The sequence below is a fragment of the Corythoichthys intestinalis genome, chromosome 7, assembly GCF_030265065.1.
Source record: "Corythoichthys intestinalis isolate RoL2023-P3 chromosome 7, ASM3026506v1, whole genome shotgun sequence".
In the NCBI taxonomy this organism is placed as follows: Eukaryota; Metazoa; Chordata; class Actinopteri; order Syngnathiformes; family Syngnathidae; genus Corythoichthys; species Corythoichthys intestinalis.
In genome coordinates, this window is record NC_080401.1 from 59,064,546 (window position 1) to 59,082,854 (window position 18,309).

The 18,309-nt window shown below is 41.6% G+C and overlaps 2 protein-coding genes across 4 annotated transcripts in view; both read right to left on the minus strand.

Annotated features, from left to right (window-relative positions):
• The window catches only part of cherp (calcium homeostasis endoplasmic reticulum protein), a 39,874-nt gene extending 36,998 nt beyond the window's left edge, over window positions 1–2,876 (minus strand). For 2 of the 3 annotated variants that reach the window (XM_057842013.1, XM_057842012.1), the window contains exon 1: window positions 2,699–2,876. In XM_057842013.1, coding sequence (XP_057697996.1) covers window positions 2,699–2,729 — 31 coding nt within the window. In that variant the 5' untranslated portion in view covers window positions 2,730–2,876. The remainder of the gene's footprint in view (window positions 1–2,698) is intronic. The other variant, XM_057842014.1, reaches the window with a different exon arrangement.
• Window positions 2,877–5,464: 2,588 nt separating this feature from the next.
• LOC130918378 (leucine-rich repeat-containing protein 24-like) lies at window positions 5,465–18,220 on the minus strand. The gene is made up of 8 exons (XM_057840060.1): window positions 17,899–18,220; window positions 14,938–15,122; window positions 13,168–13,254; window positions 12,909–13,100; window positions 11,371–11,539; window positions 11,035–11,297; window positions 10,003–10,518; window positions 5,465–8,001 (listed from the first exon to the last, which is right to left on the minus strand). The coding sequence occupies exons 1-8, from the start codon at window positions 17,999–18,001 to the stop codon at window positions 7,717–7,719; spliced, it is 1,800 nt and encodes a 599-aa protein (XP_057696043.1). The 5' UTR covers window positions 18,002–18,220; the 3' UTR covers window positions 5,465–7,716.
• Window positions 18,221–18,309: the final 89 nt, after the last annotated feature.

Consider the following 18,309-nt stretch of genomic DNA (forward strand, 5'->3'; position numbering starts at 1 on the left):
ACTAGGGCTGCAGCTATCGATTATTTTAGTAGCCGATTAATTGATGAACTAGTAAGTTCGAATAATCGAGTAATCAGATAAGGAACGTGAAAAATTAGAATACCTGAGCTGAGCCTCAAACGGTAAAAATAAAAATAAATAAATGAGGAACTATGTACAACAACAACAAAAAACAATTAGCTAACTTACATAGCAAAAGTCCGCTACCTTAAATGCTATAAAATGCTAACTTTTTTTTTATTTTACAATGCTCCTAACAAAAAGTTCGGACACATATTCCCACAAAAAATGGCTAAACATATTTATAAACTGAATCATGAATTAATTAAAAAAACATTTGGTCCAACAAAAACTTATGTTGGACTTAACAGGGAGCAGTTTGATTCAGCCATGTGAAATGAGGCAGACCAGAGGGCAGTGTATCCACCCTAATCAATAAAACTAAATGCAAACACTTTCAAAATAAACCATTACAACACCACTTTAATTAACCGAATACTTGAAGCAACAAAATTTAATTCGAATATTTTATTCTAATTGAATACTCGAGTTAATCGATTAATCGTTGCAGCACTACAATAGACCACTACCCTCGGCTTGGGATCGGGCAGCCACGTGCTCCCCCGACGTCAGCCGGTTTGTCCGGCGTCATTCCCCAGCTGCATCCCCGGCAACGAGCACTCCTGCCGGGGCCGCAGCAGGGGAACAACGAGCCAAAACTTGCTCGCCGCCGGGGGCTGGCCGATCGGTGAAGCCTGTCACCCTCGCCGCCTTGTGTGACTGAGCCAGGGTAGTTTTATTTTGCGTTTTCGAAAGGTGAGAAAAAAATATTGGCTATCTGACACGCCTCCTGTTTTGTTTACGCTCTTTCCTCCGTCTCCTAAGAAATGACAAAAGCCGGACTAACTCCGGTGGCATAGAATACCATTCGGGAGGTCAAGAAGTCAGTAGTGTTGACCATTATGCAGTAATTTTGCCCTGTCGTACGTACCACGTTCATTCACAACCTCTCGGTCAAAATAAAATAGACGTCTATGGCTGTCAATGATAGCCAATGTGTTCATTTTGGAGCATTTCGTCTCATTTCCTGTTGATATTGGAGACTTTCTAAGGTCAAATCCTGTTGATTTTAGGGCATTAATGAATCACTTTCTCTTGATTTGGAACAAGAAATGACCCGGGATGGTCCAAAAATGAATAGGAAGTGACTCAAAATTAACAAGAAGTGACCTCTAAATGTCAAAAAGGAAATGACCTATGTTCATTCACCCCATCTCAGTCAAAATGAAATGGATGCCATTTTCTGTTGATTTTGAGTCACTTAATGTTGAATTTGGGGCATTTCTGGGTGACTTCCTGTCCTTTTATTATAATTTTAATCAGCAATGCTCACATACAAACATACAGTCCTATTTAGGTTGTTTTTTCTTATTATTGATGTAACTAGTGCTGCAACAATTAATCGATTAACTCGAGTATTCGATTAGAAAACTATATTCGAATTAAATTTTGTTGCTTCGAGCATTCGTTTAATTAAAGTGGCATTGTACTGTCTGCCCTCTGGTCTGCCTCTTTTCACATGGCTGAATCCAACTGCTCACTGTTAAGAACAACGTAAACTTTTGTTTGAGCTAATGTTTTTTAATGTATTCATAATTTAATTCATAGATATATTTAGCCTTTTTTGTGGGAACGTGGGAATGTGTGTCTGAACCATTTGTTAAGAGCATTGTAAAAAAAAACTGTAGCATATTATAGCATTTAAGCTAGCGGACTTTTTCTATGTAAGTTAGCCAATTGGTCTTATTGTACATAGATCCTCATTTTTTTGAAAAAATTAATACCGGTTGAGGCTCAGCTCAGGTATTTTAATTTTTCATTTACCTTATCCGATTACTCGATTATTCGAACGAACTAGTCCATCGATTAATCGACTATTAAAATATTCGATAGCTGCAGCCCTAGATGTAACTACAATGTTTATTTAGTATGACCTCCCCTCCATTAAAAAATGACTGCATCCGACAGTAAATGAACTTATGTTCTTAGCAAGCTAGCAGGACAATGTTGCTCAGTTAAATGTCTTTTTTTTTTTTTTTTTAGTTCCGTTACTGTAAACAGGCTTATTTTGAATAATTGCTTTTCCATTATCTCAATAGCTGCCATTGACGGTGACAGACGTCCAATCACGTGGCTCTTTTCATCCTTCTGTTCCAAGTTTACATTTGTTTATTACATTTCAGTACTGTTACATTTCGATACTTATGATAACTGTAGTCATGGGTGAAATATGATTTGACATTGCTCTTGATAGTCGTCGTCATGACAGATATTTTTGCATTTTCCCTATTAATTTAAAAAAAAAATACTTTTCAGTTTTGCATTCATGTAGTTTCAAAATAGTGTTGAAATTTTGAGTATCGCGATAACAGTACAATGTCATCACAGTTGCGCTTCACAACTCACAGTCTTGTTCTATTTGAAATGGTGGTCGTTGGATTCGATTGAATGACGTTAGAGCTTATTTCAAGAAAAACAATTTACATTGAACGCAACACTAAATTTCAGCATTGCCTGTGTTGCATTGAACTGAAATGCTACGCAGAGCGCCACGGGAGATGCTAAGTGCGGTTAGCATAACCTAGCCAGCCAACTCAATGGATGTCACACAAACGACAACTGGGGCCTAAATCCTTACCTTCTGGCGGCGTGGGAGTCTCCATAGTCATGTCGGGTTATTAAATTTCTTATGAAATTGCACAGTATAGTCCCAAAAATGTGTAAAAATGGCTCTGCTAACTCATTTAGCGGCAAAAACGCTCGATGAAAACACTGGCATTGTGGCTCACTTGCGAGCACAGCAGCGGAAGTGCTCGGTAAAACGCAAGCCAAATGTTCCTACAGCGACCCCAGGTCTCACGTGGAGGGTAGTGGAACTGCAACTGCAGCCTCGTTTTACTGGTCCCCAGAACGCAAGGATACTAAGGTGGGGAATAGAACACGCAACCTCTGGGTTGGGGAAGGACTACTCTACTAAAGTTTGAAAGACCAAATGTATGGAGGACCAAATGGGACAGAATTAAATATTTAAATATATCTTTGAATAAATACTTAAATGTGTCTGTAAATAATTAAAATGGGAATCAAATAAATGAAAGCGTCATTAAATGTGTCGTTATAATTAAAATAAAGATTACTGTTCCATTTGGTCATCCATACCACGGAGCCACTCCATCCCCAAATGATGGCCAGAAGAACGTGGCCAGAAGAACAAGCACAAATTCTGCTTCTCTTCTCAGCGTCAACACTTGATGGATCTCATCACTTAAGACAGTGCAACTCTATTAGCTCGTGGGGACAAAACCTAACATGTTGAAATCAATGTACAAAAATGTTTACAATTTCAATATTTTGTATTACATAAACTTAAATTTAAAAAAAAATTCAAATTTGATATACGTATTGAGCTATTTTGGTTGTGATTTTCTGGACTTTTTCTGCAGGACATTTTCTAGCTAATTATTTATCTACAGTAGTATGAAAAAGTATCTGAACCTTTTGGAATTTCTCACATTTCTACATAAAACGCCATCAAATGATAGTTGATCTTTGTCAAAATCACACAGATTAAAAAACTGTCTGCTTTAACTAAAACCACCCAAACATTTATAGGTTCTTAATTAGGATAGTATGCAAACAATGACAGAAGGGGGAAAATAAGTAAGTGAACCATCACATTTAACATTTTGTGCCCCCCTTTGGCAGCAATAAATTCAACCAGACGCTTCCTGTAGCTGCAGATCAGTCTGACACATCGATCAGGACTAATCTCGGCCCATTCTTCTCTAGAAAACGTCTGTAGTTCAGTCAGATTCCTGGAATGCTGGCATGAATCGCTGTCTTCAGGTCATGCCACAGCATCTCAATGTGGTCTTTGACTTGGCCACTCCAGAACGTGTATTTTGTTCTTCTGAAACCATTCTGAAGTTGATTTACTTCTGTGTTTTGGATCATTGTCTTGTTGCAGCATCCATCCTCTTTTTAGCTTCAACTGTTTTACAGACGGCCTCAGGTTTTCCTGCAAAACATCCTGATTAACGTTTGAATTCATTCTTCCATTAATGATTGCAAGTTGTCCAGGCCCTGAGACAGCAAAACAGCCCACCATGCTTCACGGTGGGGATGATGTGTTGATGTTGGTGAGCTGTTCCATTTTACCTCCACACATGATGTTGTGCATTACTCCCTAACAATTCAACTTTGGTTTCATCAGTCCACAAAATATTTTGACAAAACTTCTTTGGAGTGTCCAAGTGCCTTTTTGCGAACATTGAACGAGCAACAATGTTTTTTTAGACAGCAGTGGCTTCCTCCGTGGAGTCCTCCCATGAACACCATTCTTGGCCACAGTCTTACATATAGTTGATTTATGCACAGAGATATTGGACTGTTCCACTGTTTTCTATAAGCTTTTAACAGACATTCTGGGGTTCTCTTTTACCTCTCTGAGTATTCTGCGCTGAACTCTTGGCGTCAGCAACAGTGTCAATTTCTTTCCATTTGTAGACAACTTCTCTCGACTGATGAACATCCAGACTTTTAGAGATGGTTTTGTATCCTTTCCCAGCTTTATACAAATCAACAGTCCTTGTTCGCAGGTCTTCAGGCAGCTCTTTTGACCGTGCCGCGATGCACATGAGACAATGCTTCTCATCAAGACAATACTTACCAGGTGTGTGTTTTATAGTGGGCAGTGCAGCTTTACACCACTCATCAGAGACTGGGCACACACCTTGACTTAAAATGTTTGGTAAAAATTGGTTTCAATTGCTCTTTAAGTCTCCTTAGGCAGAGGGTTCGCTTACCTATCCCTCCCTTCTGTCATTGTCTGCATCCTATGCTCATTAAGATATAAAAACCTATAAATGTTTAGGTGGTTTTAATTAAAGCAGTTTTTTCATCTGTGTGATTTTGACAAAAATCACATAACATTTGATGGTGATTTTATACAGAAATGTGAGAAATTCCAAAAGGTTCAGATACTTTTTCCGTACCACTGTACCTACTGTGATGAAAAATTTCAGTCTAGACAGGTTAACCGTATCTGCTAATGTTACCATGACAACTTGTGCACTTCTTGTCCTTCAGATGAACTAACAAAAGTTGAAACAAAATGTGCCTGACCTTGTGTGAATGACGCACGTTCAAGATCATACAGTATTTCACACATTTGACTGAGCAATAGCATATTTGTTCAACCAATAGCATACAACTAGCTATATAACGTCATGTTTTAGGGTTGGATTGGATAATAGAACAGTCACGCTAGTAGTTAAAGTAGCGACATCACCATAGCTCCCCGGTCCGCGAAGGCTTAAGCTAAATAAATGAAGCATTCGCTAGCCGCAACAAACTCATTAGCCCTCTAAAGGAGTCCTAAATGACGCTAATGAGGAAGCACACGACCAACGCAGTTTGTTTTATTGACAAGTTCGTCACAGTTGGCTCCAGCGGCGCCAAAACCTTCAAGATAAGAAATGTTGCCGTCATTTCAGACGGAAAAAACAACCCAAGAGTGAAAAGGACAACGAGAACAAGACTAAAAACACACCAAGAGCACATGCTAACGAGCACACCACATTAGCTAAAAAATGACTTGAGCGTGCGCACGCGAGCAGTATAGGCGGACACACTGGAAAGACAAGTGGGGGAAAAATGAACTCCCTGGCTGCCATCGATGGGGATAAACGTCTAATCTTTTTGGATTACGAATGGATAGCTATCGCTTTCAATGGAAGTTTTTAATCTTTTTGCTGCTGAATCCATCACAGATTAATCATGACTAAACGTGATTAATCAATCACCGGCAGCCAATGCGTTGCTAGCATTTGTTTTTTTCTTTTTTTTTTATTGAATAAGGTGAATTTTGATTTATATGGTCAACTAATCTGTAGATTAATCGCAATTAACCACAATTCATCCAGCCGTAGATTCATCTCAATTAAACACAATTCATCCAGCCATAGATTAATCTCAATTAACCGCGATTCATCCATCCATATTCCATAGATTAAACACAATTAACCGCGGTTCATTTTCTGATTTGAATCACAATTAACCTACCATAAATTTATCTAAACTAGCCGTGATCAATAAATACAAAAACATAATTTCGATTCATGCATCATGAGATTAAGAATAAATGTGATTCATTTTCTGCACTGAATCACAATTAGAACAATGAAAAAAGAAATACTATAAACATATTGGCTGCCGTTAATTGATTAATCGCGGCTAGTTGATCTATCACAAAATAATCCAAATTTGCCATGATTAATCAATCGACGGCAGCCAATGCATTTGTCGTATTTCTACTTTTTCATTTTTTCAAATAAAAAGGAAAACGTTAATATTCTTCCAGTTTATTTCGTTAATTGATCCATAGATTAATTGCAATTTACCACAATTCATCCAGCTGAGATTAATCTCAATTAACCGCGATTCATCCATCATAGATAATCGCAATTAACTGTGATTCATTTTCGGATATGAGTCACAATTAACCTCATAGATTAATCTCAACTAGCAGTGATCAAGAAATAAAGAAATACAATAAATCTATTTAGATTCATCCATCCTTAGATTAATTAAGATTACATGTGATTCATTCTCTGCACTGAATCACAACTAATCCTGATCTATCACAGATTAATCATGACTAGCCGTGATAAAGCCACTGTGTTGATAGTATATTTTTTAACTTTTTGTATCAAAAAATGGAGAACGTTCTTTCAGTTTATGTCATTAATTAATCCGTAGATTAATCAAATTTGATTAATTTTCTGATATGAAACACAATTAACCTATTATAGATTAATCTCAAACTCAACTAGCCTAGATTATTGAATAAATACAAGAAATTAGTTTTGATTCATCCACCCATAGATTAATCGCAATTAACAGTGAATCATTTTCTGATATGAAACGCAATTAACCCACCATAGAATAATCTCAATTAGCCACGATTAATAAATACAATAGTTTTGATTCATCCAGTGATAGGTTAATCGTAATTAACAATGATTCAATTTCTGACATGAATCATAATTATCCCACCATAGATTAATCTCAATTAGCTGAGATTAATGAATAAATACAATAAATTTTGATTCATCCAGCAATAGCATAATCGCAATTAACTGTGGTTCATTTTCTGATATGAAACGCAATTAACCCACCATAGATTAATCTCAATTAGCCGAGATTAATGAACAAATACAATTACTAAATTTGGATTCATCCAGCCATAGATTAATCGAAATAAACCGTGATTCATTTTCTGACATGAATCGTAATTAGCCTATTATAGAATAATCTCAACTAGCCGTGATTAATAAATACATAAATACGATCAATTAAAAACACATTTGAATAGAATAACGTAGATTAATCACATTCAGCTGTGATTCATTTTTTTGATATGAAAGACAACATATCATAGATTAATCTCAATTAGCCAAGGTTAATATAACGAAAAGAAAAATGAATTTCGACCGCTCTTTTTTTAGCCACATCCCAGTTTTCTTTCCAGTGTGGCCCTAACGCTCGCGTTACTTATTTATTTATTTTTTTTGCACGTTTTTTGTCTGAAAGTCTGTGGGGTTTTTTGGCACGTTTTTTCACCCGAAAGTCCGAGTGACGATTGTCCGAAAAGCTTCAGCAGTGGATCTCGTACGCCATCCGCGAGTCGGCGAACAGCCCGGCACGGTTGAGCGGGAGCCCCTCCCCCTCGGGCTCTGCCTCCACGCCCTCGCACGCCATTCTTCCGCCGTCGGCCGGGCGACCGTCGGAGGGGGCGGGGCGGGGCCGAGCCGGGGGCGGGACGGCTTTGGCGCGGTTGAGGACGAACATTTCGTGGCCACGCTCGTCTCGGAACTCCTCCAGCTGCGCGAACGTCGTCGGGCCGTCCGAGTAGTCGTTGACGTACAGGATGCTCTCCTCCTGACAACCACATACAGTCTTTTTTTATGTATTAATACATCATTTCTTGAAAAAAAAAAAATCTAATTAATTTGAATCTAATTAAAAGTTTCTTGACTTTATTTTTGCTGTCGCAGGACATTTTCTATCCATCTTTCTATCTACCTACCCAAACCCCCACCTATCTACCAAACCACATCACCCACCCACCTACCTCCATAGCCTCCCACCTAGCTCCAGTACCTACAGTACCTATCTACCAAACCCCCCTCACCCACCTACCTGCCTTCCCATCCCCTTCACCCACCTACCTACAAAACCCCAGACCCACCTACCTATCTACCAAAATGTCCCCACCCACTGACTTACCTACCTACCTACCTACCTAATTAGCCACCCCCCCACCTTCCTATCTGCCCACCTACCAACTTACCTACCTACTGTTCCTACTGATCTACCTAACCCTCCCATGCACCTACCTACCTGCCTGACAACCCCCCCACCCACCTATCCACCCCCCTCCCCCACCTACCTACCCAACCCCCAACCTACCTATCTACTTACCTACCTACCTACCAAAATGTCCCCACCCAGTTTCTTAACTGCCTACCTACCTACTGATCTACCTAACCCTCCCACCCACCTACCTACCTACTTACCTGCCTAACACCCGCCTATCAACCCCCCTCCCCCACCTACCTAACTCAACCTACCCACCAAATGGTCCCCACCCACTTACCTACCTACCTACCTACCCAACCCCTAACCTACCTATCTACCTAACTACCTACCAAAATATCTCCACCCACTTACCTACCTACCTACCTACCTGCCTGCCTACCCATCCCCTCCACCCACCTACCTACACAACCCCCAGACCCACCTGCCTACTGACCTATTCTCCCCCTCGCCCTTACCTACTTAACCTACCTACATACCTACCTGCCTATGTACCTACCACACCTCCCACCTACCTACCTACCTACCTACCTACCTACCACACCGCCCACCAACCTACCAAACCCTCCCACCCGCCTACCAACCTATCTACCAAGATGTCCCCTACTTACCCACCCACCTCCCACCTTCCGAACTGCCAACCTACCTACCGTCTTACCTACCTATTGTACCCTACCAACCTACCTATATACCTACCTACCAATCACACTTGCTTACCAACCTACTAACACATACCTACCCAAGCCCTCACCTACCTACCTACCTACCTACCTACCTACCTACCTACCTACCTACCTACCTACCTACCTACCTACCTACCTACCTACCTACCTACCTACCTACCTACCTACCTACCTACCTACCTACCTACCTAACAAACCCCCACCCACCTATGGACCCACCTCCCCCAGCTACCTAACCTGCCACACACCTATCTACCTACCTACCTACCTACCTACCTACCTACCTACCTACCTACCTACCTACCAAACCCTCCCACCCACCTACCAACCTATCTACCAAGATGTCCCCTTCTTACCTACCTAATGAGCGACCCCCACCTTCCTAACTGCCTAACTACCCGCCTACTTACCTACCAACCCACCTTACCCTACCCATATACCTACCTACCAAACACACTTGCTTCCCAACCAACCTACACATACCTACCCAACCCCTCACCTATCTACGTACTTACCTGCTTAACAAACCCCCCCAGCCACCTATCCACACCACCTCCCCCAGCTACCTACTCCCAACCTACCTATCTACCGACCTACCTACTTAAACTGTCTACGTATCTACCAAAATGTCCCCACCCACCTACCTACCTACCTACCTACCTACCTACCTACCTACCTACCTACCTACCTACCTACCTACCTACCTACCTACCTACCTACCTACCTACCTACCTACCTACCTACCTACCTACCTACCCCTGAGAACATTCGTTCATTTGCTGACAGCCCTCCCACCGCAATTAGATTGGACATCTAGCACTGTCAATAGCAATAAATGAGTTAAAAAGCCCAAAATTTTAGTGAGATTACCACAGTGTACCTTGTGCGCGGCGTGCGCGTCCTTCTGTCCTCGCAGCTGTCGAGCGTAGATCATGGCGAGCAGTAGCAGGGCGGTGAGCGCCAACAGCGAGATGCCGGCAGCGATGGCCGTCTGCGTGGCGGCGCCCAGCGCACCGAAGGCCATGCTGCCCAACGCGTACAGCGGCTCCCGGCTCACGTGGCTGCCGGGGCGGGGCCGTGCCGACTCCCTGGGCGGCTCCCGGCCGACGCCCGTCCCCGTAGACGAGTTGACGGCCAGCTGGAAGGTGAGACGGGCGGCGCCGCCCGCATTCCACGCCTCGCACTCGTAGAAGCCAGCGTGCGCCGTCGTCACGTTGCTGAGGAAAAGCATCCCGCTGCCCGTGTCGGGGTCAAAGTGCGCGGTGCCTCCGCCCTCGTTTTTCTGCGTCGGCGTCCGGACGCTGTCCGAAGGGTCACCGCCGGCGGCGCCGAGGTCCTGCACCAGCCCTCGGGGGCCCGGCGACGCTTTGCCCGAAGATGCCTTTCTCCACGTCACCTGTGAGGGGCGCCGTGGTGTTATAATATAATCAACAAACAGCAATGGAAGTTTGTTTCAACAAGAACAGGAAGTGACCCTGTAATGCCCCAAATTGAACAGGAAGTGACCTGATATCAAAAGGAAGTGACCCCGAAATGCGAACAAATCAAAAGAAAATTACCCCATATCAACAGGAAGTGACCCAAAAATGCTCCCAATCAACAGGAAGTCACCTTATATCAACAGGAAGTGACCTGGAAATGTCCACAAATCAATTGGAAGTGACCCAATATCAAAGAAATAAGCTAGGTATGACTTTATTTCATGGTTAGACGCATTGACATTGATGGGAACATGGCTGCAGGGCGGCCATATTGGTAGGGGCAGTGAAAGGGCTTCTTAGACTACTGCCATGAATTGCAATTAGTTTATAACTATGTATATCATATCCCATGATTGGGGTGAATTGAAATGTTTTTAGACATATAAGATTGGCCGCCATTGACAGCAATAGAGGTCGGATTTGGGCGTTACCTGCGGCCTGGGGTAGCCGGAGGCGTGGCAGGAGACGCGCAGGCTGTCGCCGAGGCGCACAGCCAAGCTGCGGGGCTCCAGCTGAAGCAATGGCGGAATGCAGACCAGGCTATTGGGCGGCACCTCTAGCAGGCCCAGACGCGACAGACGCGGCGGCTCCCGGCACGCAAGCCGGCGCTCGGACGAACTCAGCAGCCGCTGGCCCTCCTGGTCCATCCAGCGCCGCAGCCAGTGGAGGGCGCAGTCACAGCGCCACGGGTTTTCTAGAAACCGTCGGTACACAAATCGGTAAACAGCCAAAATGATTCGCTTGAGGCGCATCTTATCTCGTCTCACCGGTGATGCGGAGCACCTGCAGGCTGACGAGCGGGCGGAGCGAGGCCGCGGCCATGGTGTGGAGGCGGTTCCCGCTCAGGTCCAGTAACGCCAGCGACGACAGGCCCGCCAGCGCCCGCTCGGCCAGGACCTCGATGCTGTTGCGCTGCAGGTGAAGCTCCTGAAGGCGCTAATCGCGCCAGGGTTTGGATGTCGACATGCAACGCAACAACATCCCATGTCAACTTCTTGGTTGCCGTTGACGGTGATGGACCGCTACCAGAAAGGAAAAAGCTGCCCTGCCCTTTTTTGCCAACTTTTGGCTTGACCTCCTTTTTTGCCCTGCCCTTTTTTGCATCATATTTTGCCCTGCCCCATTTTGGCCCGCCCTACTTTTTCTTGCCCTGCCCTGTGTTGTCATTCCCTTGTTTGCCTCACCATGTTTTGCCATGCCCCTTTTTAGCCTTGCCCTGCCCTTTTTTGTCCTGTTCTTTTTGCCCTGCCCCTTTTATGCCCTGCCTTTGTTTGCCCAGCCCTTTTTGGCCTCACCCTTTTTTGGCCTTGCCCTGTTTTGCCCTGCAATTATAGCCCCACCCTCCCCTTTTTTGCCTGCCCTGCCTTTTTTTTGCCCTTCTCTATTTTGCCCAGCCCTGTTTTGCCCCACTCCATTTTTTTACCTTGCCCTGGCCTTTTTTGCCTTCTTTTTTTGCCTCACCCTTTTTTGCCATGACACTTTTTGCCCCGCCCCCTATTTTTCTTTGCCCTGCCCTTTTTTGCCTCATCATTTTTAGCCCTGCCCTTTTTTGCCTCACCTTTTTTTCCCCTGCCTTTTTAGCCTTGTCCTGTTTCGCCCTGCCCTGCCGTTATTAGCTCTGGCCTCCCCTTTTTTGCCTGCTCTGTCTTTTTTTGCCCTTCTCTATTTTGCCCTGGCCTATTTTTCTTTGCCCTGTCCTTTTTTGCCTCACCCTTTTTCGTCTTGCCCTGTTTCACTCTGCCCTGCTCTTAATAGCCCTGCCCTCCCCTTTTTGCCTGCCATGCCCTTTTTTGCCCTTTTTTTGCCTTACCCTGACGTTTTGCCCCACCCAATTTTTCTTTGCCCTGCCCATTTTTTTCCTCACCATTTTTAGCCCTCCCCCTTTTTAGCCTTGCCCTGTTTTGCCCTGCCGTTATTAGCCCTGCCCTCCCATTTTTTGCCTGTTCTGCCTTTTTTTGCCCTTCTCTATTTTGCCCCGCCCTGTTTTGCCCCACTCCATTCTTTTTTTTTTTTACCCTAGCCTGCCCTTTTTTGCCCCACCCTATTTTTCTTTGCCCTGTCCTTTTTTGCCTGGCCATTTTTAGCCCTGCCCCTCTTTAGCCGTGCCCTATTTTTTGCCCAGCCCTTGCCTTTTTTGCATTGCCCTCCCCTTTTTTGCTATGCATTTCTTGCTCTGCCTTTTTTTTTTAATCTTTTGCCCCGCCCTGTTGTAATTGAATGTTTAACTGCCTCTGAATAATTAATTCCGGCGGAATTCTATTCGACTTGACTGATATTGGCTCTTTTTTTTGCGGACGCTAGCCACCTGCAGTCCGCGGAAGGTGAAGTCCAGAAGGCGCGTGATGTCGTTGGCGGCCAGGTAGAGGATGCGCAGGTGCTCCAGGCCGCGGAAGGTGTCGGCCGTCACCGAGTGGATGCGATTGCCGTTCAGCGCCAGCTCCAGCAGCCGCGCCTGCTTCTGGAAGGAGCCCGCCTCCACCGCCGAGATGCTGTTGTTCTGCCGGGGCGAGGAGGCGAGCCGTCATTCGCCACGTGACGTACGCGCGGGCGGGCGGTTCTCTTACCTGGAGGTAAAGATAGTGCAGGTGCGCCAGCGGGCTCAGGTCCTGTCGGCGGATCTGACCGATCACGTTGTCCTGCAGGAACAGCGTCTGTTCACAAGGTCAATACGGGAACAAAATCACTAATTTTATTTTCCTTGACTCAGCCAAGGAGTTCATTTTGAAACACCACCCCACCCCTACTATTAAATGAATTGACTTTTATTGTGAAAAATACAAAGATTCAGGACTTCATCTTCACAAATACATTTTTCCCCTTGAAAATGTGTTGTTGTTTTTTTAACCCTTAATGCCTGAATTTAACAAATAAAGAATTGGAAGAATCCATGATTACATGAATAAAGTATATACACTATGGACAAAAATACTACAGCTAAAAATAATCCTCAAACGATTAAAAATAATAAGCAACTATAGAAAAAGAATTGAAAATACTAAAAAATTTAAGAATAAAAAAAAAGTTGTTTTTAAAAAAAATATATTTATTCATTTACTATTTAATTTTTAAATTTTCCCACAATTATTTTCTTTCTTAGTTTGTACTGGTATTTTCAGTTAATTTGTATGATTTTTTTTCTATTTCTAATTTTTTTCATGATTTTTGTTTTTTAATTTAGGATTTTCAAAATTTACAAGAAAAATTAAATTGATACTAAAATTTCATTCGTTTAAAACATCATTGGAAAAAAATATAGCTAAAAATGAGGGACTCATAAAAAGATTAAAAATAATAAGTAATAAAAAACTGAGAAAAATAGATTCAAAATTTTAAAAAATTAAGAATAAAAATAATTTGTTATTTTTTTTACATTTCTGAAATATATAAAAAAGAAGGAAACTTTTTAAAAAATAGATCTTATTTTTTTACATTCCAAAAATATTTTATTATTTAAAAAATTGTATTTTCATTTAATTTCGATGTATTTTTTCTGTTTCTGTTACATTTTTAATGATTTTTTTAAATTTAGGATTTTCCAATTTACAAAAAAAATACTAAAAAAAAAATTTGAAAAAAATGGCTAAAAAAGAGGAAATCATAAAACTATTAAACATAACAAATGATTAAAGTAAATTTGAAAAATGAATTAAAAATACAAAAATGTTTCAGAATAAAAATATGCTTACAGTTCTTTTTTTTTATTTAATATTTTGGAAATAAATACAAAGAATGAATTTGTTTTAAAAATATCAATTTATTTTATTTTTAAAATGATTATTATGTAAAATCTTAAAATTGTTTTCTTGACCTTCTTTAATTTTGTTTCTTATTTTAGAACTTGTATTTCCAATTAATTTCTACGTATTTTTTCTTTCCTTTACTTTTTTTATTTGTTTAATGATTTTTTTATTTAGTAGTTTCTATTTTTTTTTTTATTATTATTATTATTTTTTTTTTCATTACTATTACTATTTTTATGTACTTATGTATTCCTCCAACGCTTTGCGTATATTTATAAAATGTAAATTCAAGCATTAGTGGATTTTAATGGTAAAAACATAATTTTCAAATTAAAAAAAATTGCAATTTTACACTCAAAATCTGACTTGGTTTAACCCTCGCAAAAAAATTGATTTTTTTCCCCCCTCACATTTAAAAAAAAAAATTAATAATAATAATCAGTTTCCTACCACAGGACATAAAGATTTCCTCCCTCAAAATACTTTTTTTTTTCCAATTTGTTTTGCGGAAAAAAAGAAGAAAAAAATTGGCCAAAAATCACTTTTTTGTAGATTTTGTAATAAAAAGTTCATGTTGCTTACTGGTTCCAGTACCTGTGTAAGCGCGGGTACTTGCTTGGGTAAGGAGGGAAGACCGGTGGATCCGCACTCCACCGTCAAGCTGTAACAACGGCAGCTCGCTGGACAGGAGGTGGCGGCGGCAGCGGCGGCGGCGTGCGGCAGGAACCCCAAAAGCAGGACAAGGAGGAACGGTGGCCACATGGCCATGTGCTCTGAAGCTTACAAAATCAATTCAAAAAATTTACAGAGGTGCAATAACTCATTGTTTGCTATTTCCCCATACATTTCCACATTCCGTCATTCACTACAACCCACAAAAATGTCAAAATCAACATGCAGTGGCACAAAATCAACAGGGAGTGACCTAAAAATAACAAACGTGAGCTGGAAATGCCTTAAAACCAACAGGAAGTTACCCAAAATGAACAGGGAGTGACCCATAAATGGCCAAAATTTAACAGGAAGTGACGCAAAAAAGAGGGAGTGACCCATAAATGCCACAAAATCAAAAAATAGTGACCTGAAAACAACAAAAGTGAGCTTGAAATGCCTTAAAACCATAGGCGGAGTTTGACTTTTGGGGCAGGGGAGGCACAACATGTTGATGACCCCAAAACGCAGTGTCAGCAATAAAATTAACTTACAAGAATATTTAATAAGTTGACAATGAACGTTTTTTGTTTCCTATTATTCTAGAAGGGAATTCTAAATTTTCGCCAAGATCGTGGTGTCGTGCCAATGTAGTTACCCCAGTCAAAAATTGGATCCCCTGGGCGGAACCATATGGAGGTAGATTTGTGTCTTTATTATTCAATCAAAAAAAAGTTGCCTCAATCACAATATAGATTTTTGACCAAAAAAAAAAGTCGCTTCAATAAAAAAAAAAAAAATGTGTTCGAATGCAAAAATAAATTTGAAACTCAAAAAACTCCAAAAAAAAATGCACGTGACAGCTATTTTTCTTTGATTTTTGATTGAAGTAATGTTGATTTGTGTTTGGGCCATATTTTGGCTAGGACATTTTTCTCTTTATTACTCAATCAAAAAATAAGTTGCTTCAAAAAAATATATTTTCAAAAAGAACAATCACTTCAATCAAAAAAGGAAACATTTCAATCATAGAAAAAAAGTTTTTGAATGCGAAAAAATATTTGAGATTGAAAAATAAGCATACGAACACTTAATTTTCAATCCCCCCAAAAGTTGCTTCAATCAAAGATAAAATATTTTCCCCCCAAAAACATAAACATTTTAAAAAATATTTTTTTCTCTATTATATATATGTATTTTAAATTATATGCAAAGCAAACGACTGTTTAAGGTGCTGGAAAAATATTTTTGACCCATTATAAAAATGTTTTTTTGTTGTTGTTGCAGTTTTATTGCTTTACAACTTTTATATATACATAAGAAAGTCAATTACATGCAATGACACTTTTTGGCCACCGGGGGGGGGCTGCCCCCCCCTTAAAATCCGCTTATGCTTAAAACCAATCAGAAGTTAGCCAAAGTGAACAGGAAGTGACCCATGAATGCACCAAATTCTACAGGAAGTGATCCAAAATCAACAGGAAGTGACCCAGGAATGCCCCAAAATTCAACAGAAAGTGACCCAAAATCGAAAGGAGGTGACACAATTTCAACAGGACGTGACCCAGGAGTCACCCAAATTCAACAGGAAGTGACCCAAAATCAACAGGAAGTGACCCAGGAATGCCCCAAAATTCAACAGAAAGTGACCCAAAATCAACAGGGAGTGACACAATATCAACAGGACGTGACCCAGGAGTCACCCAAATTCAACAGAAAGTGACCCAAAATCAGCCGGAATGTCCTAGAACCCACCCACCCCCCATTTTAACAGGAGGTGGCACAAAATCAACAGGAAATTACCCATAAATGCCCCAAACTAAAAAACAAATGACCCAAAAGAAACAACAAGTGACCTAGGCATGGCCCAAAATTCAATAGGAAGTGACCCAGGAATACCCCAAATTCACCAGGAAGTGACCCAAAATCAAACAGGAAGTGACCCAAAATCAACAGGAAGTGGCCAAGGACTGACCCAGGAACCCCCCTGCCCCCAAAATCAAACAGGAAGTGACCAAAAATCAACAGGAAGTGACCAAGGACTGACCCAGGAACTCCCCCCGTCCCCAATTTTAACAGGAAGTGACTCAACATCAACAGGAAGTGATCTAGGGATGCCCCAAAATTCAGCAGGAAGTGACCCAAAGTAAACAGAAATGACCCATTAATACCCCCAAATTTAACAGGAAGTGTGGTGTAAATTCACCAAAATTGAACAGGAAGTGACCCGAAATCAACAGGAATGTCCTCGAACCCCCCCACCCCCAATTCTAACAGGAGGTGGCACAAAATCAACAGGAAATGACCCATAAATGCCCCAAACTAAAAAAGTAAGTGACCCAAAAGCAACAACAAATGACCTAGTCATGCCCCAAAATTCAATAGGAAGTGACCCAGGAATACCCAAAATTCAACAGGAAGTGACCCAAAAACAACAGGAAGTAACCAAGGACTGACCCAGGAACTCCCCCCGCCCCCAATTTAACAGGAAGTGACCCAACATCAACAGGAAGTGACCTAGGGATAACCCCAAAATTCAACAGAAAGTGACCCAAAGTAAACAGAAATGACCCCCCAAATCAACAGGAAGTGTGGTGTAAATTCACCAAAATTCAAAAGGAAGTGACACAAATTCAACAGGAAGTGACCCTGGAATGCCCCAGGGTCGTGTGGTATAAAGTGAAAATGAAATCAAATGCTTCCGTTAATTAAAGATAACAAAGGATATCTTTAATTACAACATCATGATTTTCAGATGATTTCATTTCATGACTATATATATTTTGTATTTCTTTCACAATAAAGGCAAAGCGACGCGCATCCATCCGTTCATCCAACACACAATGGAACAGACGCGAGCACGCACGCGCACTGCTGTGTCGCCATCGATTGTTGCGTTGTTACCTGATGCTGCTGAAGACCGAGAAGGAGGAGGACGCGCTTTCATCTTCAAGCCTTCAGGTGGTATCCACGAGAAGGAGGATGAAGATTCGCGGCCCGTGTGCATGGCGTCGTTGTCCGAGGAGACAAGGATGGAGAGGAGCTCTTCAGGAAGGATTTCTTGACTAAGGCTCCTCCTTCTCCTTCTTTCGCTCGTATTTACATTTGCTAAAGACCTAGCGGCGTGCGCTTGTCCCAAAAGACGCAAAGTGTCAGACCAGGCAGGTGTTGCTTTTTTTCTTACCTTTCCTCCCTCCTCCTCCCGCTTAGAAAGAAAGCTCCAAAAAGCTTCCAGACGGCGCTCACTTCCGCTCGCATTTCCTACAAAATAAAAGAAGGCCCGTCGTCAGATTTGGACAGCTTCCATTTGCTATT